General features: G+C 37.9%; 1 protein-coding gene across 4 annotated transcripts in view; it reads right to left on the bottom strand.

The window, feature by feature from the left end:
* Positions 1 to 5,986: 5,986 nt before the first annotated feature.
* The window catches only part of ZC3H13 (zinc finger CCCH-type containing 13), a 92,315-nt gene continuing 75,748 nt past the window's right edge, over positions 5,987 to 22,553 (bottom strand). For 2 of the 4 annotated variants that reach the window (XM_055335906.1, XM_055335908.1), the window contains 4 exons: positions 20,145 to 20,297; positions 18,905 to 19,105; positions 13,308 to 13,471; positions 5,987 to 8,259 (listed from right to left, as the gene is read on the bottom strand). In XM_055335906.1, the coding sequence (XP_055191881.1) occupies positions 8,089 to 8,259; positions 13,308 to 13,471; positions 18,905 to 19,105; positions 20,145 to 20,297 (689 nt within the window). In that variant the 3' untranslated portion in view covers positions 5,987 to 8,088. The remainder of the gene's footprint in view (positions 8,260 to 13,307; positions 13,472 to 18,904; positions 19,106 to 20,144; positions 20,298 to 22,553) is intronic. The other 2 variants (XM_055335907.1, XM_055335909.1) reach the window with 1 other exon arrangement.

Raw genomic sequence — 22,553 nt, 5'->3', positions numbered from 1 at the left:
TCTTTCTTTTAAGATTTATTTTGTCTGATATAAGTATTGCTACCTCGGCTTCCCCCCTTTGCCCCCCACTTCCATTTGCATGGTAAATGCACTTTCAGTTTGTGTGTGTTTTTAGGTCTGAGGTGAATCTCTTGTAGGCAATATATAAACAGGTCTTTTATTTTATTTTTTAATCTATCTCTCCACCCTACATCTTTTTTTTTTTTTTTTTTAAGTAGCTCCACCCAGCATGGAGCCCAATATGGGTCTTGAACTCACATCCCTAAGATCAAGACCTGAGCTGAGATCAAGAGTTGGATGCTTAACTGACTTACCACCCAGATGCCCTGTCCACCCTACATCTTTTAACTGGAGTATTTAGGCCACTTACACTTAAAGTAATTATTGATAGATATGTACTTATTGTCATTTTGTTGTCTGTTTTCTGGTTGTTTTTGTTTCTTTTTCCTTCTCTTGCTCTTTGTGATTGATAGTTTTCTTGAGTGTTATACTTTATCTTTAATTTTTTGTGTATCTATTACAGGTTTTGGGTTTGTGGTCACTCGGAGGTTCATAAATAACAACCTAAGTATACAGCAGCCTATTTTAAGTCGATGGTCTTTTAAGTTCAAACACATTCTTAAAAAAAAAAAAAAAAAAGAACGAAACTTCTGTTTTTAAATTCTGTCCTCCACATTTTATGTGTATGCTGTCATATTTTACATCTTCTTATTCATGATTTTCGTGTCTAATTATGGCCATTTATTTTCCACCTAAGCACCTTTAACATTTCTCACAAGGCTGGTATAGTTGTGATTAACTCTATTATCTTTTGTTTATCTGGAAAACTCCTTATCTGTCTCTCAAATCTGAATGCTAACCTGGCCATGTATTTTTGGTTGTAGGTTGTTTTTTTTTTTTCATCACTTTGAATATATCACACCACTCCCTACAGAATTTTCTGCTGAAAAATCAGCTTATATAGCCTTATAGGGTTTCCCTTATACATAACTTTTTGTTTCTCTCTTGCTGCTTTTGAAATTCTCTAACTTTTGACATTTTAATTATTATGTGGTGTTGTGTGGACCTCCTTGGGTTCATCTTATTTGGAACTCTGTGCATCTTGAACCTGGATATCTGTTTCCTTCCCTAAGTTAGGGAAGTTTAGCTATTATATCTTTTAATCTTTATTCTTTTTTAAAGATTTTATTTATTTATTCATGAGAGAGAGAGAGAGAGAGGCAGAGACACGGGCAGAGGGAGAAGCAGGCTCCTGCAGGGAGCCCGATGTGGGACTCAATCCCGGGACTCTGGGATCATGCCCTGAGCCAAAGGCAAACACTCAACCACTGAGCACCCAGGTGCCCCCCCCCCCACTTTAAAAAATATCTTTAAATAAGTTTTCTGCCCCTTTCTCTCCCTCCTTCTGAGATCCATATAATGCAAATGTTTGTTCAATATTGTCCAAGAGATCCTTTAGCTTATCCTCACTTTTAAATTTTTTTCTTTTTGTGGTTCAGTTTTAGTGTTTCCACCCTGTCTTTCCGACCGCTGATACATTCTTCTGCATCTGCTAATCTGTTGATCCCTCTAGTGTATTTTTAATTTCCCTCTAGTTGTTGTATTCTTTAACTTTGGTTCTTTTTATATATTTTATCTTCACTAAAGATCTCACTGAGTTTTTCTACTCCTCTCTCTAGCTTTCATGAGCATCTTTGTGATTATTAATTTTTTAGTAGGCATGTTAATTATGTTTCCTTTTGTTCTTGTTCATTCTTTTGGAGCATTTTCCTCCATATCCCTATTTTGCTTGTCTTTCTGTGCTTTTCTATAAATTAGGTAGAAGAGATACTTCTCCTAAACTTGAAGGAATGGTCTTGCTTATGGGCATCCCTCATGTGCTTGGTAACTTATGCTGGCTGGTTGGAGCGGTGGGTGTTGTGGATTGGGGTTCTTCGTGCACTGGGTGCCCTGGCAGGATAGCTGAAGCTGAAATGGCTTTAAGCCAGGTTGTCCCAGGACTCCCCAGAGTGAGGGTAACCTGGTGGTGTAGCCAAAGGTGAATTTGGTGCAAGCTGAAGTGTCCTGGGGTGCTCAGGCAGTGGGTACCCTGGCCATTTGACTGGAGCAGAGGCTGGTACAGGTGGGGGTGTTTCCATGTAGGGGGTGCTCTTGCAGGCTGAAGCAGACACAGGCATGGGCCTGGGGTTCTCAGGACCCTCGGCAAGGGGCACCCTGGCAGGGTAGCTGGTTCCAAAACAGAGGTCAGCGGGGAGGTTTTGGAGCACTCTGCACAAGAGGTGCCCTAGCAAGCCGCCTGAAAGTGAAGTGGTGTGGGCCTGGAGTATTTCAGGATGCTTTGCACAGTGTCACCTTGGCACAAAGGCTGGAACTAGAGTGAGCACCAATCAGGGGTGTCCCCAAGTGTACCCCACAGCTGCCTTGGTGGGATGGCTGAGGCTGTCATGAGCTAAGGGCCTGGGGCTCCCTGAGGAGGCAGGCTGTTTAGGGCATCTGGACGGTACAATGCTATGTGCTTTTGAGGTAGAGGGAGAGCGTAGATGGTGTCTGTCAGCCCTCCCACCCAGAGAGATTTCTAGCAGCTCCCTCACCATTTGGTGGTGTTCTAGGGCTGACTCTTTAAATGCTAGTTGCTTTTTAAAACCATAAAAAGATTGGGACACCTGGGTGGCCCAGCAGTTGAGCACCTTCCTTTGGCCCAGGGCCTGATCCTGGAGTCCCGGGATTGAGTCCCACATCAGGCTCCCCGCAGGGAGCCTGCTTCTCCCTCTGCCTGTGTTTCTGTGTCTCTCATGAATAAATAAATTTAAAAACAAAAACAAACAACAACAACAAAAAAAAACCGTGACTTTTTTTCTTACCCAAGGACAGAGGAATCTGTTCCCATCCTTCAGGACTTTCCCTCCCTGCTACAGTTTGCAGCACTGGGGGTAGGGTTTCCCTTCAGTACCCCATCCCCATTTCTCTTGCTGCCCTTTTTCTCCATTCCCTCTTTTGTTGTGCAGAAGCTGTTCAGTTGGCCCTCTGGTCTTTAGGAGCAATTGCTCTTTAAATAGGTGTAATTTGGTGAGTTCAAGGTTGTCCTATGTCACTGTGTTGGGCCAGAAGCCCCTGTTGGATATTCTTGGTTGACTTTTTAAAAATTTTCTCCCTATTACTTTGATATATTGTGTCAATCCCTTCTGGCCTGCAAAATTCCTGCTGAAAAATCTGACAGACTTATGTGGGTTTCTTATACATGGTTTTTCTTGCCTCTTCTAGGAATTTTTCCTTGTCTTTAACTTTTGGCACTTTAATTATAATGTGTCAGTGTGAGTCTCTTTAGGTTCCTTTTAGGAACTCTCTGGGATCTGAATCTGGATGTCCATTTCCTTCCCCAGATTAGGAAAATTTTCAGCCATCACTTTGTTAAAGTTTTCCACCTCTTTCTTCTCTGGGACCTCTATAATAGGAATCTTAGTTTGTTTCATGTTCCAGGAGTCCCTAAAGCTATCTTAACTCTTTCTTATTCTTGTTTCTTTTTGCTACTCTTATTGAGTTTTACTGCCCTGACTTTGATCCTTTCTTCTCCATCTAGTCTGCTGTTGAACCCCACTATTGTATTTTTTTTAGTTCAGTTATTGCTCTATGACTTCTGTTTTCTACTTTCTTATATTTTCTATCTCCTTGTTGCAATTTTTAATTTTTTGTCCATTCTTCTTCTGAGCTCAGTGAGTATCTGGCCATTATTTGGAACTCTACATCAGGGAAAGCACTTATCTCCATTTCCTTAAGTTCTCTTCCTGAGGGTTTACTTGTTCTTTCACTGGGAACATATTCTTCTGCTCCTTCATTTCCCTTAACTCTCTGTAAAGGTCACCCCTCCCAATCTTGAAGGATCGGTCTTGTGTGGATGAAACCTGCCGTTTGATCCCACTGTAGCTTGATCCTCTCTTTGTGAATTTCTAAGCAGTCTACTTTTAGTGGTTCCCAGTAGTTGAGGGTATTCCAAGGCCTGTCAGTGTCCCAAGTGGGATCTTAGCGGCACTTATTTGGTAGGCTGATTGGGAACCAGGTCTGGTTCTTAATATATGTAAACGTACCTTTTTCTGTAGAAGACTGGGAGATGAGGCTTTCCGTCTACTCCCTCTGCACTGACCCCTGAGGTCATAGCCAGATAAGAACTATTTCTTTGCTATAGTCCTGTTGAACCTGTAAACACAAGCCTCATGGCCACCAAAGCCAGGCTCTAAATGGATGTCCTTTGGGCAGCAGTCACAAAACCCAGGGCAATGGATATGCACACAAGCTTCTTTTTCAGAGACATTCACAATGTGGCATAAGGGAAAGGCGGAGTGCACAAGTGACAACCACAGGTGGCCTCCATCCCCAGAGAGTGCCTAACTAGGCCCCTAGATATGCACCAAACCAGAAGCCTGTCCCTGGGGCTGAAGCTCCAAGACAAGCAAATAAGCCTCAACTTGGCATGTGTTTCAGACTGCTATCTCTCTGCTTTGTGCTTTAGGGGGTGGGGGGTGGGCGGGGCGAGTAGCCAACCAAGATCAACTTCTCCATTTGCTGTAGCCCTGTAGGACCCAGGAATGCAAGTCCCATGGCCATCGAAGCCAGGCAATCGAGGGGCTTCCCTGGGTCGCACCACAAAAACCAGGCCACCAGACATATGTACAGGCCGCTCTCTGGGAGATCCGTTTGGAGCGTCTGGAGCGCAGCAGTGGAAGAGTCAGAAGTGTTCCCCGAACACCCCCGTCTAGGTCCCTGCAAAGGATTACAGTTGACCCCTAAATGCAAATTTGTTTAGTTAGAATCCTGTCCCTTAGGCCACAGCTATCAAGATAAGCTCATGGGCCACTCTCACGGAAAGACTGAGCCTCAGTGCTGAGCCCTGGGGGCGGTAGCCAGTTAGTAACTGATTGTAGGATCTCTAACAACCCTGTAGGACCCACAATAAACCCCACTGGTCACCAGAGCCAAGCAATGAAGAGGTGTCCCCTGAGCAGCAGCCATGAAAGTTGGGGTGCCAGACCAGTGTACAAATTCCTTCCTAGGAGACACCAGTGAGCTGGGACGAGGCAGAGGAACTCCTAGAGATGGTGCCCACCGGGCTGCGTGGTTGGTGTTTCAGTAGGCCCCGAGATAGACTTTAAATTAGGCCCATACCTTATGCAAAAGAGGCTTACAGTTCTTAAGTCTGGACACTCCTCAGATGCTGCCTCTACAGTGGGCCCTGGGACGGGGGCCTCTTGGATGGAAGCCCCACTGCCTTTCAAAGCTAGACGTAGTGGGGCCTTGTCTCTCAGGTGCAGCTCTTAAAAGTCAAGACGTGGGGTTCAAATTCTTCACAACCCCCGGAGAGGCTCAGGGTTGGGAGTTCCCTCCTGACCGTGGGCCTCTGTCCCGAGGATGCGGTTTATTTCAGCCTACTTTCAGCCTACTTGCTTCGTTGTGGGTTTTTGTCTTTGCCCAATGTGTAGGAGTCACTCAGCTATTTTTGTTTTTGCTTTTCAGAGAAAAATTGTTCTGTATGTAGCTGCAGATTTGGTGTGTCTGTGGGAGGAGGTTGAGTTCAGGATCTGCCTTTTATTACCATCTTGAAGTGGAAACCACGAATCTTTTAAAATACGTTGAGGCTCAGCTGCTGGCTCTTCTGAGACTCGAAAGCATCACTGACCATTCACATAACATAGACCCTAATCTTTACCCAAGTGAACAGTAACACATAATGTGGGATATTCTGCTAATGGCACAAAACTTCAAGTTAATGAAGTCAAGTCACAGAATCCTATTGTGGCCACGGGGCAGGATGAGGAGAGCCTGCAGTTACAGAACAGGATGAAGAGAAGCGACACATTAGATTTTTCGGCAGATCAAGTTCCAAGTAGGGTACAGTTACATAATTTTTGTAAAATAAAAAAGTTACCTATTGTCGGTTAATACAAACCGAATGGTGAGGACAGCTGCCAAACAAATCCAACAAGTGACTCAGAGGTCCATGTAAACACTCATTTATTTGGGATTGCAGACATTCTTGCCAACCCTTTTATTACCAGCAGCTGGAGTCCAGTTGTGCGGTTACGGGAAATGGACAAACTTGATCCATCAGTTATGAGGCAACACACCTTCAACCGTACTAGCAAATAACTTCTAGACTAGCAGATGTTTTCAGGAATATTGATTTCATTGAGACTTTAATTATGGCCCAAGAGCTTTTACAGAAAACTCAGTAAGATTTGCTTTAATGAATTTTAAGGGTCTATGATTAGCAATACTTAGAATATTTGGATTAAAAAAAAAAATGGGAGACCTGACAACACTACTATGTTCCTACTGGGAACATTAAGCTCTGAATACTGTGACTCAGTGTTCAGAGGATTAGCTCCCCATAGCTCTTCTTTCACGATGACGTAACAAAAAAGAAACTCAAACCTGAAAAGGCAACAAATTTGACTATATGGCAAATTTAAGTACATCGTTTTCATTCTGTAAATACACATCTTGTGGAAGATTCCTAAGGTCAGCTGACAACACAGGAAAACCATTATTTTTGTTCCACAATTCTGGGAAATAGGATTAGAAGTTCTAAGACTTTAAATGCTTGTGCTGCAGTGAATACTATCTAGCGTGATTAGAAAGTAGTTTTTAAAAGGATATTTATTCTTCAGGGTCGTTAAAGACTTTTTTTTAATTATTTAAAATATCTACTAATTGGGAAAAAGAAACAGACACCAGGAAAATCTGGTTACACTCCCCACCCCTGCTTGCCATTTTCTCATACATGCTTTCAAAGTCATTTGAAAATGTGACCATTTCCTGTGCTGGGTCAGTTATCTGATATAAATCACATATACAGTGAATGTTTCTTGAACAGAAATTTTACAGCAGTAACACTGTTACCTTTAGAGGATATAAAACTATTGACACAGGTAACACAGGATTACAGTTTTAACAAAACCTGTGAGAGCCAATGGGGGAAAAAATTAATTTTGATTGGTTTCCTTTATTATTACCGCTGTCTGTCCACAAATTCTGCAGCCTGGAGTCCATTTTAAATCCTTCTAAAAGTTCACTTATGAGTTACATATATACTCACAGAATAAAACAAATACCGTAATTCTTTTCTAAAAAATTGTCATTTTACATTTTATAAGCTAGACAGTTCAATGTAATCAAAGGTTATAGCTCTGAAAAATATGACGGTTATGGATTTTAAAGCTCAGATGACAAAGGTTTGTTAACTCCCGGTTTGTTTCAAGTATTACTGAGCTGTATTTAAAATATATCCTCAACTCCTATTGCATTATCGAGCAGTATAATATTTGAAGTATGAAACATAATGTTGATGACAAATGTTTCAGAACATCAGGAATAAGATCAATGAAGAGCAAAGTGAATCTGGAACAAGGAAAGGAAAGGTACATTTATTAAAAATAAAAACAGTAGACAGTCTCTGGTAACAAACAGAACCATATGGAATCCAAACACGTCCAATATACATTGTAACAATACACATATATTTTTAAAAAAACAAAGATCCATTAGTAATTTTTTTTTTTTTTTAGAACTTTAGAAAAGCAGAAAAGGACTTTGGCTCCCTCCTACTGGAGGTCTGCCCACGAACACAGACAGCATGCAGGACCAGCATCCACTTTCAAGAGTCCCGTACAGCACAAAGCTGCAGTGTGTGTACTCATTCTGCGAACACATGGTTTCTGAATAAAATCAGTTTCTGCTGGGATGATCCAAAACCTATCAGTGGCTCCATTTCATAAAAAATATTCGTAGGTTGCAAGAGCAGTGGCAACTGTTTTCCAAAGTCTTCAGTTTTAACAAAAGATAAACTGCTGAATCTAGATGTTTTCACATTATTTCACATGAATATCAAGTACTGTGTAAAAATTTATGTAAAATTGTAAGTTAGCCAAAACTAGTGTCTTTAAACTTCATATCAAAGTTGTTCTTCACCCTTTTACCCATGGCTGATACATCTTTTCTGTCTTTGTCATGAGTGATGTTTGCCAAACCAAAGAACTCTGAAAAAGAGTACGTAACCCTGAAGGAACACAGAACCAAAACTGTCACTGGACTCCGGTCCTACGACACACACAGTTCCTGCTGGACACTGGGCTGTGGGAGCTTATTATCGTCAGCCTTCTCGTGCCCCGGGGCGTGACACGTAGTCTTCTTCTTAAATAACCGAAGACTCAACCGCAGCAACTCGTTGTCCACCACTGGGGCGTTAGTGTAAGCTTGTTTTACGGTGCCCTGATTTGAAGAAAACAAAAACAAAATGTAAAAAAGACCTATGTTACTGGCTGACAGCAGGACACAGGCAGGGTAACTTCTCTTTAACTTCTCTTTAAAAGCAAAATTAAGAAATGTTTTTCAGGCTCAACGAACCTTAGAAACGAGAGCAATCTTTCGAAGGTGCCCCCTGCTTAAAGCACGTCTCTTCGGCAGTCCCTGCCGTCAGCCAACTGGTGTTCTCTCCCACGACAGAACAAACCATCACCGCACGCTCCTGAGCTCGCTGAAGTCAAGTCTCTCCCACGGACTAGCTGCGCACGCGCACTGCTTCAACCTTCCTCTCCCATGACGACCTCTCAGGCCTCTGAGGAGCAGCCCTGAACACTCCCCTTCCTTTCTGGTCTGTTACTGTCCCAGGAAATGAGGGCCCCGGAAGCGGACACGTCCTCCAGAAGGGCCCGCCCATCGGTGCGGTGTACTGGGACCCTACAGCCTCCCTTCGGCTAAAATGTGTTATTTCTGTTACTCTAACTTAAAGCTACATTCGCATTTTTGGAGATTGTCCGAAAGTTTTGCTTAATGTTCTCCAAGTGTGTTCATAAATTTTGAAATAAGGTGGGTTCTATGTGGAGCACCCTGCCGTCTGTCTTCTTTCCGGGGTCCTTAAAGGAGCAGCGGGTCCCTGATCATATCTCTATTAAAAAATGTATGTTGTCATACAGTAAACTGATTGTCCCGTGTTCTGAGTTTAGACGTATGTGCTGCTTCACATAACACCTTCTCCCCAGCTCTAACCTCTGGCAACCAATGACAGGGTCTCTTTAATCGTTTTGCCTTTTCCAGAACATCAAATAAATGGAACCCTACGGTATATAAGCTTTGGAGACTTTTCTAAATTCACTCCACACAATGCTTCTGAGATTGATCCATGTCGCTCGCTGACAGTACCAACAGTTTGGTTATTTTTTTATTATAAATTAGTAATCCGTCGTTATATGGGTGTCCCCCAGTTTAGCAATTAGCTATGTAAAGAACACTGGGGTGGTTTTCAGTGTTTGGATTATGAACAGACCTGCTATAAGCTTTTGTAGACATTTTTTTTTTTTTAAGATTTTTATTTATTCATGAGAGAGAGGCAGAGCAGAGGGAGAAGCAGGCTCCTTGCAGGGAGCCCGACGTGGGCCTCGATCCCAGGACTCCAGGATCATGCCCTGGGCTGAAGGTGGCGCTAAACCGCTGCACCACCCGGGCTGCCCCTGGACAGGTTTTCACATGAACATATGTTTTCATTTTTCTAAGGTAAATACCTAGCAATGGGATTACTGGGTCATATAGTAAGTACTTGCTTTACAACAACCAAACTGTTTTCCAAAGTGGCTGTACCATTTGAGAATTTTGCATTCTCACCCCGGGGTTTCTTGTTGTTTGGTTTTAAGTTATTGTAATAGATTCACAAAGGTATCTCACTTAAGTTTTAATCTGCATTCTCTAGTGGTTAAATATTGTTAAAACATTTTTTTTATGTTCTTATTAGCCATCTATAGATCCTCTTTGGTGAACTGTCCATTCAAGTCTTGCCCATTAAAAATGGATTCTCACAGTTAATTTTTCAGAATTAATATTCTAGATACAAGTCCTTTTTACAAAAAGTGATGTCCAAATATGTTCTCCCAGTATACTTGTCTTTTCATTCTCAGTCGCTTTTATAGAAGTTTAAAATTTTGAAGATCAAGTATCTCAGAATAAAAAGTCTAATTAAAAGTTTTTCAGCCCCCCCCCCCCCACAGGTGACTAGTCATATTTGTGTGGGTTTATTTCTGGACTGTTCCATTAATCTAAGTGTCTCATCCCTGATGCAAGTACATTATCTTGAGTTCTGTGGCTTTATAGTAAGTCTTGAAATTGGGTACTGGGAGTCCTTCAACTTTATGCATCTTTAAAAAAAAATTATTCTGTATGTTCTAATTGCTTTGACCTTCCATATAGACTTTAGAATCAGTTTGTCTGTATCTACAAAACCAACCAACCAACCAAAAACCCTGCTGGGATTTTGATGCATTGTGTTAACTCTGTAGATCCATGTGGAGAGAATCCTAATCTTAACTATATTGAGTCTTTTAACCCATGAATGTGATGTCTCTCTCCATTATTTAGGTCCTCCTTGATTTTTTAAAAATCAGAGTGTTATTGTTCTTGGCACATAAGATAATGTGCATGTTTTGTTAGATTTATACATAAGTACTTCTTGTTTGGGAAGTCACTGTAAAACGTATTTCTCCCCTTCATTTCAATTTCCAGGTGCTTCTACAGACTGTTTTAAGAGTATTTCTGGTAAATTCCTTAAAACTTTAGTCAATCATGTTGTCTGTGAACAAATATAGTTTTACTTTTTCCTTTCCAATCTGTATACCTTTTCTTTCCTTTTCTTACTGAACTGGCTAGAACTTCCAGTAAAATGTAGGGTAGGATAGTGGCGACTGGGCATCATGCCTCTTCCTGTTCTCTCCAGGAAATCTTTCAAACTTTTATATTAAGTATGATGTTAGCTGTAGATTTCTGTAGATGCCTCCTAAAAAGTAGACTCTAATTCCAGCTTGCTAAGAATTCTTATTATAAAGGAATGCTGAGTTTTATCAAATGATTTTTCTAAATCAATTGATATGATTAGGTATTTACTTTTCTTTTTGGTCTGTTCCTATGGGGATTACACTGAATGATTTTAGAATATTAAACCAGCCTTTCATTCTGAGGATAAATGCTACTTGTAACGGTATAGTCTTTTCTACATATTGCTGGATTTGATACCTGAATTTTTTTTTTAAAGAGTTAAGATTTTTTTTTAAAGATTTTATTTATTCATGAGAGAGAGAGAGAGAGAGAGGCAGAGATACAGGTAGAGAAAGAAGCAAGCTCCATGCAGGGAGCCTGACATGGGACTTGATCCCGGGACTCCAGGATCATGCCCTGGGCTGAAGACTGCACTAAAGCCACCCGGGCTGCCCGATACCTGAATTTTGAGGATTTTTTATGTCTACATTCATGAGAGATAGTGATCTGTAGTTTTCCTGTGATGTCTTTATCTGGTTTTGGCATTTGAGTACTGCTAGCATCATACAATGAGATGGGGAGTATTGCTGTCTCTTCAATTTTCTGGAAGAAATTATGTAGAACTGGTGTTATTTCTAACTTAAATGTTTGGTAGATTTTGCCAGTGAAACCATCTGACAGTGAAGAGACTTCTCCTCCAATAAAAACAAAACCCAATGAAACAGACATAGGACTATTCGGGTTATCTGTTACTTCTTGAGGAAGTTTTGTGCTTTGTGACTCGCAGAGCAATTGATCCATTTCTTCTGAATTGTCAAACTTAATATGCATAGAGTGGTTTATAATATCCTTTTAATATCTGTAGGATTTGTAGGGGACTATCATTTTTTTTCATCTCTTCAGAGTCAAATTTTGGTTTTTACTACTTCTATTTTCCTATTATTGTTGGTATTATTTCTTTCCTTCAGCTTGCAACATGTTCTGTATACATTTTCAATACTGTAATACCAAATCAGAGTTAAACTCATTTAAAGCAGCTAAATGTTCCCTTGGTATCCTTCATCTATCTCTTCTGATATATCATAGTATGATCTATATATTTTAAAATTCATTCTTTAAATAAAGGCAATGCCTATAGAGGAGTTTAATGGCTTTCTTTTTTTTCTCATCATCCAGTAAGTACCACATCCTTCAATGAATGGTCCTATTCTGTACTTTTATAGTTACACATTTTAAAGGTTTTTGTTCATTTTTCTTAGCATTTTTCATGAGATTCTCTAGCATCTGAAATTAATTTTTTTCAGTTTGCTTTCTTTAGATGGGTCATTTAGGACATTTATACTGTGCCACTAGAACTTTTTATAACGTGTCACATGCTAGTTAATGGTCTGTGCCCTGTACTGAAGGGTTACAAGGTTCTCAAGGAGAATTTTACAAGGGTATTTTTGATTGTCACAATTTTTGAGAGGCATTACGGCATATTAGAGGAGGAACTAGATAATGTTACAAAATATTTCTTACAAAAAGGGGGCAGGATTCTGGTAAGACTGCAAAACCTGCAGCCTTTCTCAACTGAAGTCCCCTACTTAAGCCAACAGAAAATGATATGATGGATTATTTTTCAAATTCAATACTGAGGATGGAAGTAGTACCATTCTAGATACACAAAACAGAAGGTGATACATTACATACATGATTCTTAGGGCTAACTGGGGTTTAATTCTCTTAGAAAAATTTCCAACAGAGAAAAGCTGCAAGGAGAAATGGGTACCTAAGCAATAGAATGAAGGGAACGAAGTAGTATATGAAATGGGAATGCAAAGAAGAATGACTATAGCAACTCTGTCAAAAGTAGTTCTGAGCCAGACCTTTAATATGCCTTATATCTGTTTCCATGTTAATCTCTGGAATTGAGTTCATCCCTTGGTTTTTCGTGTATTTTTCTTTAATGAAGTACACTTTCTGTTAGCAGTGTTTCTTTAAATGTCCCTAGGTAAAAAGCTAATGAATGTTTCTTTAACCTTTTAAAACCAACTCTCTTACGCTTTTTTAAAGTTAAGACATTTTCAAAATTTCTCACGATCAGATCTCTCCCAACTCTAAATTTCTATTTCTCTTCTATTTCAATTCCCTTTCTTTGGACTCGGTACATTTTCATGAACACTATTTCTTATAAATATCCTCACTGTTCTTTCTGTGTCTGGAAAATTTCCCATCTTGTTTAGATAATAAAACATTAGAAACAGTAACTTTTCACAAATGAAAATATTTCATAGAGTACTTTAAACTATTGCATCTAATTTTGAATAACTGCCATTCACAAATGTTCATCAATACTATTAAAGTAAAATGAAAATTATAAGTACAATTTTTCCTTTTACATGTGTACAAGACTAAGAAAGCAAATTCATAAAAGCAGATAATGGACGTTAATCTCACCTTAAAGCAATCAAATGAAAAAAAAAAAGCCATTCATACTATTCAATACTTTGCATATTTTCTCAAGGAAACAACAGTACCTTCTCATTTTTAACAAGCTGCTTCCGGATTGCTGAATCTCGTCTGAAGCATAATGCTTTACAACATGGTCCAAGATTACTAAGAAGACTTGCTCGCTCTTCTTTTCGTAGTAATGCAGCCATGTTGAGAGCCCCCAATTCATGTTCAAAAAGACTCTCTGCATCTTTCAATAAAAACAAACAGGCATTAAGTTTTCCTAAAATAGGAAAGAATTACTGGCCGTTTAAATAGTCCACATAGTCTATACTTTATCAAAGTTCCCATAACACTGGTTAAAGTTATTTTATATTAAAGGCAATATACTTATGTTAGGCCACAAAACAAGTTGCAATAAATTTAAGAGGACTGAAATCATATCCTGCATCTTTTCAGACCGCAACAGTATAAAACCAGAAATTATAAGAAAAAAAACCACATGCCACTAAAACCAACCAATGGGTCAACAAAGAATGAAAGAGGAAAACAAAAAACTACATGGAGACCAATGAAAATAAAAACACAATAGTCCAATATCTTGGGGACACAGCAATACAGGCTTTAAGAAGTAAGAAAAATCTCAATCTAACCTTAGACTTAAAGGAACTAGAAAAATAAGAAAGCTCACAGTGAGTAGAAGGAAAGAAATAATAAAGACCAGAGCAAAAAGAAATAACAGAGAATAAAAAAGAAAAAAAAAAAAAGCCAATGAAACCAAGAGGTGGTTCTCCAAGAAGAGGAAAAAATAGATAAATCTTTAGTGAGACTCAAGGAAAAAAACAAGACACAAATAAATAGAAATGAGAAGAAACAACACCAGAGAAATATACAAGATAAGAGAGTACTATGAAAAATTATATGCCACTAGACAAAATAGAAGTGGATAAATTCCTAGAAACATATAGTCTGTCAAAACTGAATAAAAAAAATAGAATCTGAAGATACCGACTGCTACTAACAAAACTGAATTGGTAATCAAGAGCTCCCAAGTCAAGTCCAGAACCAGATGGATTCACGGGTGCATTCTATCAAACACTTAAAGAAAAGCTACTAATACCTATTCACCTCAAACTATTCCCCCCCAAAATAGGAGAGAAAACTTCCAAACACATTGTGTGAGGCCAGCATTACCTTGATACCAAAACCAAAGATACCACAAAACAAGAAAACCACAGGCCAATATTTCTGATGAACTCATATGTAAAGGTCCTCAACAAAATATTAAGAAATCACATTCAACAATACATTAAAAGGATCATTCACCACGATCAAGTGGGATTTATTCTGGGAATGCAAGGATGGTTCAGTAACAAAACGATAAAAATCCTACCTCATTAGTGAAGAAATAGCATCTGACAAAATTCAACATCTATTCATGATAAAAACTCCCCTCTCCACAAAGTGGGTTTAGTGGGAACATACAACACTAAAAAGGCCATATATGACAAGCCTATAGCTAACTTCATACTCAATGGTGAAAACCTGAGAGCTTCCCTCTAAGATCAGGAACAGGACAAGGATGTCCATTCTTGCCACTTTTATTCAGCATAGTACTAGAAGTCCTAGCCACAGAAATCCCTAAAGACTATACCAGAAAACTACTAGAGGTAACAAATGATTTCAGTAAAGTTGCAGGATACAAAATTAATATCCAGAAATCAACTGCGTTTCTATATACTAATAACAAAGTAGCAGACAAGAAATTAAGACAATTCTATTTAAAATTGCACCAAAAAAGAATAGGAATAAATTCAACCAAGGAGGTGAGAGGCCATACTCTGAAAACTATTATCTATGCTACCAAAGCAATCTACATATTCAATGCAATTGCTATCAAAATACCAATAATGTTCACAAAACTAGAACAAATAATCCTAAAATCTGTATGGAACCATACAGGAGCCCAAATAGCCAAAGCTATCTTGGGGCAAAAAGAACAAAGCTGGAGAGATCACAATCCCAGATATCGAGATATACCACAAAGCTACAGACAAATTCATACAGGGAACAAACTGATCGTTGCCAGAGGAGAAAAGGGTGGGCGATGAGCAAAATGTGTGAAGGGTGGTGGGAGGTACAGGCTTCCAGTTATGGAATGAATAAACCACAGGGATAAAAGGTATGGCACAGAGAATATAGTGAATAGTATTGTAATAGCATATGGTGACAGACGGCAGTCACACTGGTGGTGAACAGAGCATGACACAGTTGCTGAATCGCTACGCTGTACACCTGAAACTAACATAACACTTGGTGCTAATCATACTTCAATGCAAAAATTTAAAAGACCTATTCTCTGAAAGATCTTGAACATGTAGTTATGTTGCTAGTCTCAAACAAAAGTAAATATTCAGACAGCCACCTGAAGATGTAACACAAGCAGCCTAGGGCAAAAGAATTTAGACTTTGGTGCCTGTTCATGACTGGGAAGAAATGTTCAAGTTAGAATCCCTGAAGTCAAATTCAGTATGTTGCTTACCATCAACTATTATGTAAAGTTCTAGAATAGGTTTTAGGACTTTATTATAGCAAGATTCAAATGCAGTAATACAACTACATTTTGTGACCTCTAAAAAAAAAAATCAGGAAAATGATTAGGTGTTAGACAACCTGCAGATTTTATTCTAGACTTGGTCACTATAAAAACAATGTATTAAATTAAAATCACTTAGTTTTAAGTCATAACATGCAAAGATAGAAAACACTTAAATCTCTCCTTAATTCTTTTAGTTTTACAAAGTGTAATGGAAAATAAAGAGGTTGGGTTAACATAGACAAAGAATAGTCAGAAGAAAAGAGTAAGGCCAGCCAGTAATCCAAATATATATATATAACAGAATAGTAATTTCAAAGCTAGCATTCTACAAGCCAGCCAGAGTACCAAGGTACCAGATAACTGCCTGGGTGACATGATCAAACAAGCCACTGTTAGAGTCCACAAAAGAAAACAGTAAGTAACACCTAGTAAAAACAAAACAGACGCATTTGAGGATGAATGGAACTGCCCATTTCACTTTCATCTCCTGAGCTGCAAAGTATAGTGAGATTAGATAATTAACAAGAAACTAGTCTCATGTAATGTATCTGGTCAATAGGTTTACATACCTGTCAACAGGTACAGAATATAAGACAAGTGTAAACAAACGTAAAGAAAAAACTCAGAACCAGTTTGCAAATGTCGGCGTTTATCAGAATCATCTGAGGAGCTTTCTGAAATACAGTGCCAGGGTCCTACCACCGTATCTACAGAACGTCCACAGTTGGACCAGCACACAACATTAGGAACAAAGGCAGTTCCTCAGGTGATTAATACATAACTGTGTTTGAGCCAATCAATGACAGTCACAAAAAATCCTAAAAACCCCTAAAACATTAACTACCATTCCACTATAGATACAAATACAAAAAGAATATGCACTGGGCCCACATTCTTCCTTGCAAATTGGTCATTATGATAAATTTCTTTTTATTGGAATCCTTATCAGATGCGTTTCTATACACTAGTAACAAAGTAGCAGACAAGAAATTACGACAATTCTATTTAAAATTGCACCAAAAAAGAATAGGAATAAATTTAACAAAGGAAGTGAGAGGCCATACTCTGAAAACTATTATCTATGCTACCACAGAATACAAAACACATACTTGCACATGTCCTTAGAAAGTAAGACATGGTTAAACTTCTAGTATCTTTGTGGTTTTGAAATGACTACCATCAAATTATTCAAGAGCCTGTTTTATTTGTACTTTTTCTGCAACGTAAGCTCTTTACCCAACACGGGGCTCGAACGCATGACCCTGAGATCAAGAGCTGCAGGCTCTACCAACTGGGCCAGCCAGGCGCCCCTGCAGTTGTTTTTAATCTATCACTCTACACACAGAAAACCTAGAAAAAAACAATTTAATTTCAGTATATAAAGTTTTCGGTTTTCAACCTTAGAATTTTAAAAAAATTACATATGGGCAGGGATACCTGGGTGGCTCAGTGGTTGAGTGTCTGCCTTTGGCTCAGGTCGTGATCCCAGGGTCCTAGGATCAAATCTTGCATCAGGCTTCCTGCAGGGAGCCTGCTTCTCCCTCTGCCTCTCTCTGTGTGTCTCTCATGAATAAGTAAATAAAATCTTTAAAAACAAATTACATATGGGGCTAGTGATATTCTTTCTTCAGTATTGGGGCACTGAAATAGACTACATGGGATAGAAAAAATCAGTACTTTATTTTACAAATACTTATTGAACCTCTGTGTGTTGGGTACTGTTGTAGCAATAGCGTAATTATTAAGAATGTCTAACGTCATTAGACAATGGATACAGCAGTAAACTAAGTCCTATTCCTTAGGAAACTTCTATTTAGCATCACGTATCAGTTCTCTCATTCTCTAATAAAGCTATCACAGCAAAAAATAGGAGAGATCTGATTGGTAAACAACAACCCTTCTTTACAATGTATGTCATCAAGTTAGGGCCAAACTGCATTTCTACAGGTTAGCAAAATTGTAGGGGCAAACAGTTTCAAAGGTGGGAAAGACCTTAGGGCTTTTGTTCCATCATTTTATACTTACAGGATTTATTTATTTAAGGTCACAAGCCAACCAAACAAGGAAGAGTGAAGCAGGAACCCAAGAGTTTGGTCATTTGTCAAGTTAATACACATTCACAATGATAATTTATATACGTTTCATGCACATACATTTTATGTTTATTGGGACACGTTAAAACCAATGCTCAACATTTTTTTCAATTTTATATTAGTAAAAAGCTTAATTTTTTTTAACTAAACTTTTTTATTCTCACAAACATGATATAAAATTAAATGTTGCTTTTACGGTTTCTTTCTTTTATGACCTAATCATCTCCCTCCCATTAATAAAGTAGGAACCAGATGAACAGAAAAAAATGCATAAATAAAAGAATACTCTAGAAAACAGAAAAAATTATAGAAAAGTTGTTGCCATAAAGTCTAAAATCAATGTGAAAATATTTATTGTTACTACATGTCAGGAATTTTAAGTATTTTACACCTCATTTGCTCCTCCTAAAGATCTTACGAAGTTGATGGTCAATAATAATTATCCCCAGCTTAAATGGTGACGCTAACACAGAGATTAAATAATAGCTAAGAAGTGGTGTGCCTATTAAGGAATCCAGACCATCTGGCCTAGACATCAACTTCTAAGTTTTTATCCCTTTGTTAAAGGTTCAACCTACACATTTGCGTTTGGGTAGAACTCCCCATTTCCCAGGGGGAAAGGGTTGCCAAGACGCTCAATTCTCTTAGATATAAAAAAATATCTAGTCCACTCCTCTAGGCTCTGTTTGGTTTAGGGAACACCACTGAGGGCTCTGACATTTGAACTTACTTGTTAAAAAGTAATTATGGTAAGAAAGATCATTTGTGGTATTTTCATCCACTTTTCTGTGGACTTTAATTTTCATGGTCAAAATTCCTTTTTTACAATTTCAAATATTTAAAGAATATAAGTGAGTCCTTAAAAAAAAAAAAGGAAGAAAGAAGAAAGTTCCTATACTGTGAATGCTGCCTGAGAAAAGAACAGCACCCTTTCCAAAGGCATCTAAATTAATAGTTATAGCAGACACTGTACAAAGTAGAATAGAATTACCTTTGGGTTTTTCTAAAAGTCTCTGACATGTTTCTTTGACTTTGGTAAAGAGTTCAGAACCTGCCAACTTTTTAGAAATCCCAACTCTTAGCATAACAGCTCCAGGTGTGAATTTTAACAGTGCAGCCCCAGGCTCTCGTGGTTCTTTTGGATGCTTTGGCATAAGACCAGACCAATCCACATCTATCACATCTAATGGATCTGTAAAAAGTTAAGAACAGGATTTTTTTTTTTTTAAACACCAAGAAATAGCATTCTTGTTATCTTTAGAGAAACTGCAAAATACAGAAATCATTAAATTTCAAGTTAAATAACAAGTGTTTTGAACCAAAAATACCCTATTCTTAAAATGAAAAGCTAACATTTAGAATCTATGGACCTTTACAATATACCTCACCAAAGGAAAACAGGTAAGCAAACAAAAACCCAAATGCATTCCTACAAATAACTCAGGCAGTGGCTATTTAATACTGAGAACAAATAATCCATTCACTAACAGAAACAATTAAAAAAATTAATGTTCTACTTAGAAGAACTTAATGGCATATAATAAAAAAGATAACAATGATACATACCTTCTACATTAGAAAAAATTGTGAAATTTATAAACAAATTAAGTCAATTAAATTTTAATATTTTACATGCCCATATAAAGCAAAGACCCTCACAGTGATTTTTAAAAAGTTATAACAATTAGACTAATTGGGATGATTCAACAGCAACACTGATGGGATGTTGCTTCATGGTGGTCACTAGAATAAGCTCTAGCAATGCATAAAGTATACTATAAGGGAAAATATTACTGAATTCAGAAAACTGATAGAAGTATATACTGTTTAAATATAATTTCATTGATTATAAATTTTAAATGATTGTTTCAAAAGTTGGCTTTCACCACAATTTTGAAGCTCTGAACCATATAGCTACTATCTAGAACCTTGCTAGGCAATCAGTATTTGGTTAGATTCCAGGTCATATAATATGAATCTTAACCTGCGGAATGGAAATCTTAGAATTCTGCTATTTTAAACGAGACTCTTTCCAATTTATGGGCAATGTCTACTTAAAAGCAGAGCATATAGACTGTAATTTTCATTTTATTGGCCTTTCAGTCTTAAATGAAACACAAAGGGAAGAATTCTGCCTTTCATTAACTTGAACAGCTTGAAAGGGAACAAAAAATACCTTCATATCATAAATCAGATAATTTTTATGTTCAGCCACTCTTGTAAATGATTACCTGGCATCTTCTCCTCATCCTGTTGGTCTTCCCTCTTTTCAGCATCACCTGCTAGAATTTCATCTAGTTCATCATCACTAATTGGCTCATATCCTTCTCCAGCACCAGATCCTAATGAATGTGCATCATCTAATTTGGATTCGTCATCTCCTGCTTTGGAAAGATTAATTTCATGTCAAAGAGTACATCTAAGGGACAACTAAGTGAAACCAAAAAGGAAACACTAAAAATATCTTAAAAGTATTTTTTTCCTTAGAAAACTAAATTTCTTAATTATTCAAAATACTTGACAATTCCAAGAGAAAACTTAAAACAATTTTAATGGCAAGAACACAGTATGAATAGCAATATCAAAACAAGTTGTAAGATTACAATTAAAATATGACAAAAGGTACCAATAACTTATTAAATGTTGCTTATGTGTTAATTTTTTATAATAAAACTTCAAGTAAATCCAGATTTAGTAACTTCAAAAGGATGCAGTAATTTCTTTACCTAAATAAGTTCATTAACTTAGAAGACTTGCAAACTTATTAATATTTACTTGAAACTTAAATCTTAGTTCATAACATTTAGCTCATGATACGAAGAGCTTTACCGCAGTGATGTAAAAGTCCCATTAATCCTCAGCCCATCTCCTGGTTCATCTTCCCTATCCCAACACAATTTTAAAAAGAATGTTGTAATATAATTTAAAAACATTTTGTTGGTACCACAAGCACATTTTATTTATTTTTATCAATTTTTCTCAACTACCACCTAAGGCTAAGCTTTGTCACCTGGTGAGTTAGTTGTGCATTGAAAATTATCCTAAATTTATTATTATTTTTAAAAGATTTTATTTATTTATTCATGACAGGCAGAGAGAGAAAGAGGCAGAGACACAGGCAGAGGGAGAAGCAGGCTCCATGCAGGGAGCCCGATGAGGGACTCGATCCTGGGACTCTGGGATCACGCCCTGTGCCAAAGACAGACGCTCAACTGCTAAGCCACACGGGTGTCCCATAAATTTATTTATTTTCATTTATTTTTAATTTATTATTTTTAATCACCAGTTATCCACACACTAGTTATCAAAATGCAACACTTTGCTTTACAGGTATAAATTTGCAGCAAACAAAACATAATGAACTATGAGATGTTTCTAGTCATCCTATAATTTCCTATTCTATTAAATTCTGTAATAATCTTACACCTCCACCAATTCACTTCCACGGTAACCAACTTTAATACCTTCATTATACAAATATACATCTAAGCATAAATGTAAATAATAGGATTTTTATTTTTTCAAGTTTATCCAACTCATTTTTCTCCTTTAGGTAAATCAGATTTTTCATCTCACCAAAGATAATTCACCTATAAATTTCTATGCTATGTTAATCCTGTGATCACAACCAGTAAAATATATATTTTAAGGATGAAGGGCACAGACTCCAGTCACAAGAGAGCTATTATAATGATTAGTTCAATTATATTCAATTATATCTCAAGGTTGTACTTCCATTAGTACCATGGCTCATGATTTGAGGCTATTTATACCCAAAATTGAGATGAAAATGTAATGTGAAGAACACTGAGAAATGTTTGTCAAGTAGAAAAAAATATATAAAACAGATGGTGTATTGGAATATGTCTAATCAGACAAAGATGTTTATAGTGCCAAAAGAATGTGAATTTTACTCTGGGCCCAATGTTGTAATATGGCAAATAAAAAGAATAGTAAAATATTGCCACTTATATACAAGTAATCCCAGAAGTTTCTTGAAGGCTTGAAATGGAGTAGTTATATCAGAACAATGGTATAAGTGCTGGTACCAGAGCCGGGGAGCCATTACTGTGAAGCTAGCTTATAATTCGCCAACAAATTAAGAGGTAGGGTATGTGTGCAGAGGGAGAACCTATTTTCATTCATCAACCATTTACTGTGTCCTTGCTATAGTCTTGATGATAAAGAAGTGAAAAGCTATGTATGGTCCCTAACAAAGGAATACAGCATCGTGGGGAGAAAACCACGGAAAACTCCAGGTAATACAGTGTGAGGATGCCGTAAAAGCTATAGAGACGAGGTGCTTATGGCAACCTGAAACAGTCCCGTTAGCAGAGAAGGCTTCACAGAGGCAATGCTGTACAGACTGGGAGTTGACGTTTGAGGAAGAGAGGATAAAAGGGCAAACAGCTACCAGGCAATGGGAAGACAGGGTACAAGGACGGCTGGCGTGCAGCGCCTTCAGAGAGTTCAGAGGCATGAGTCAGTCTGTAGAGCAGACTGGGGGTGAAGAAAGAGTGAGGCGGTGGAGAATGATGTTCCCCAGAGCTGAGGCTGGCTCTGAGTGGGCCAGAGCGGAAGCGCAGCTTTAGGGAGTATGTACTGTTTCATGTATTTGTTCTCAACTGCCCTGGAAAACA

This window comes from Nyctereutes procyonoides, unplaced genomic scaffold, assembly GCF_905146905.1.
Source record: "Nyctereutes procyonoides isolate TBG_1078 unplaced genomic scaffold, NYPRO_anot_genome, whole genome shotgun sequence".
NCBI lineage: Eukaryota > Metazoa > Chordata > Mammalia > Carnivora > Canidae > Nyctereutes > Nyctereutes procyonoides.
The sequence above is the reverse complement of the archived record's forward strand: the minus strand, read 5'-3'. Positions and strand labels throughout refer to the sequence as shown.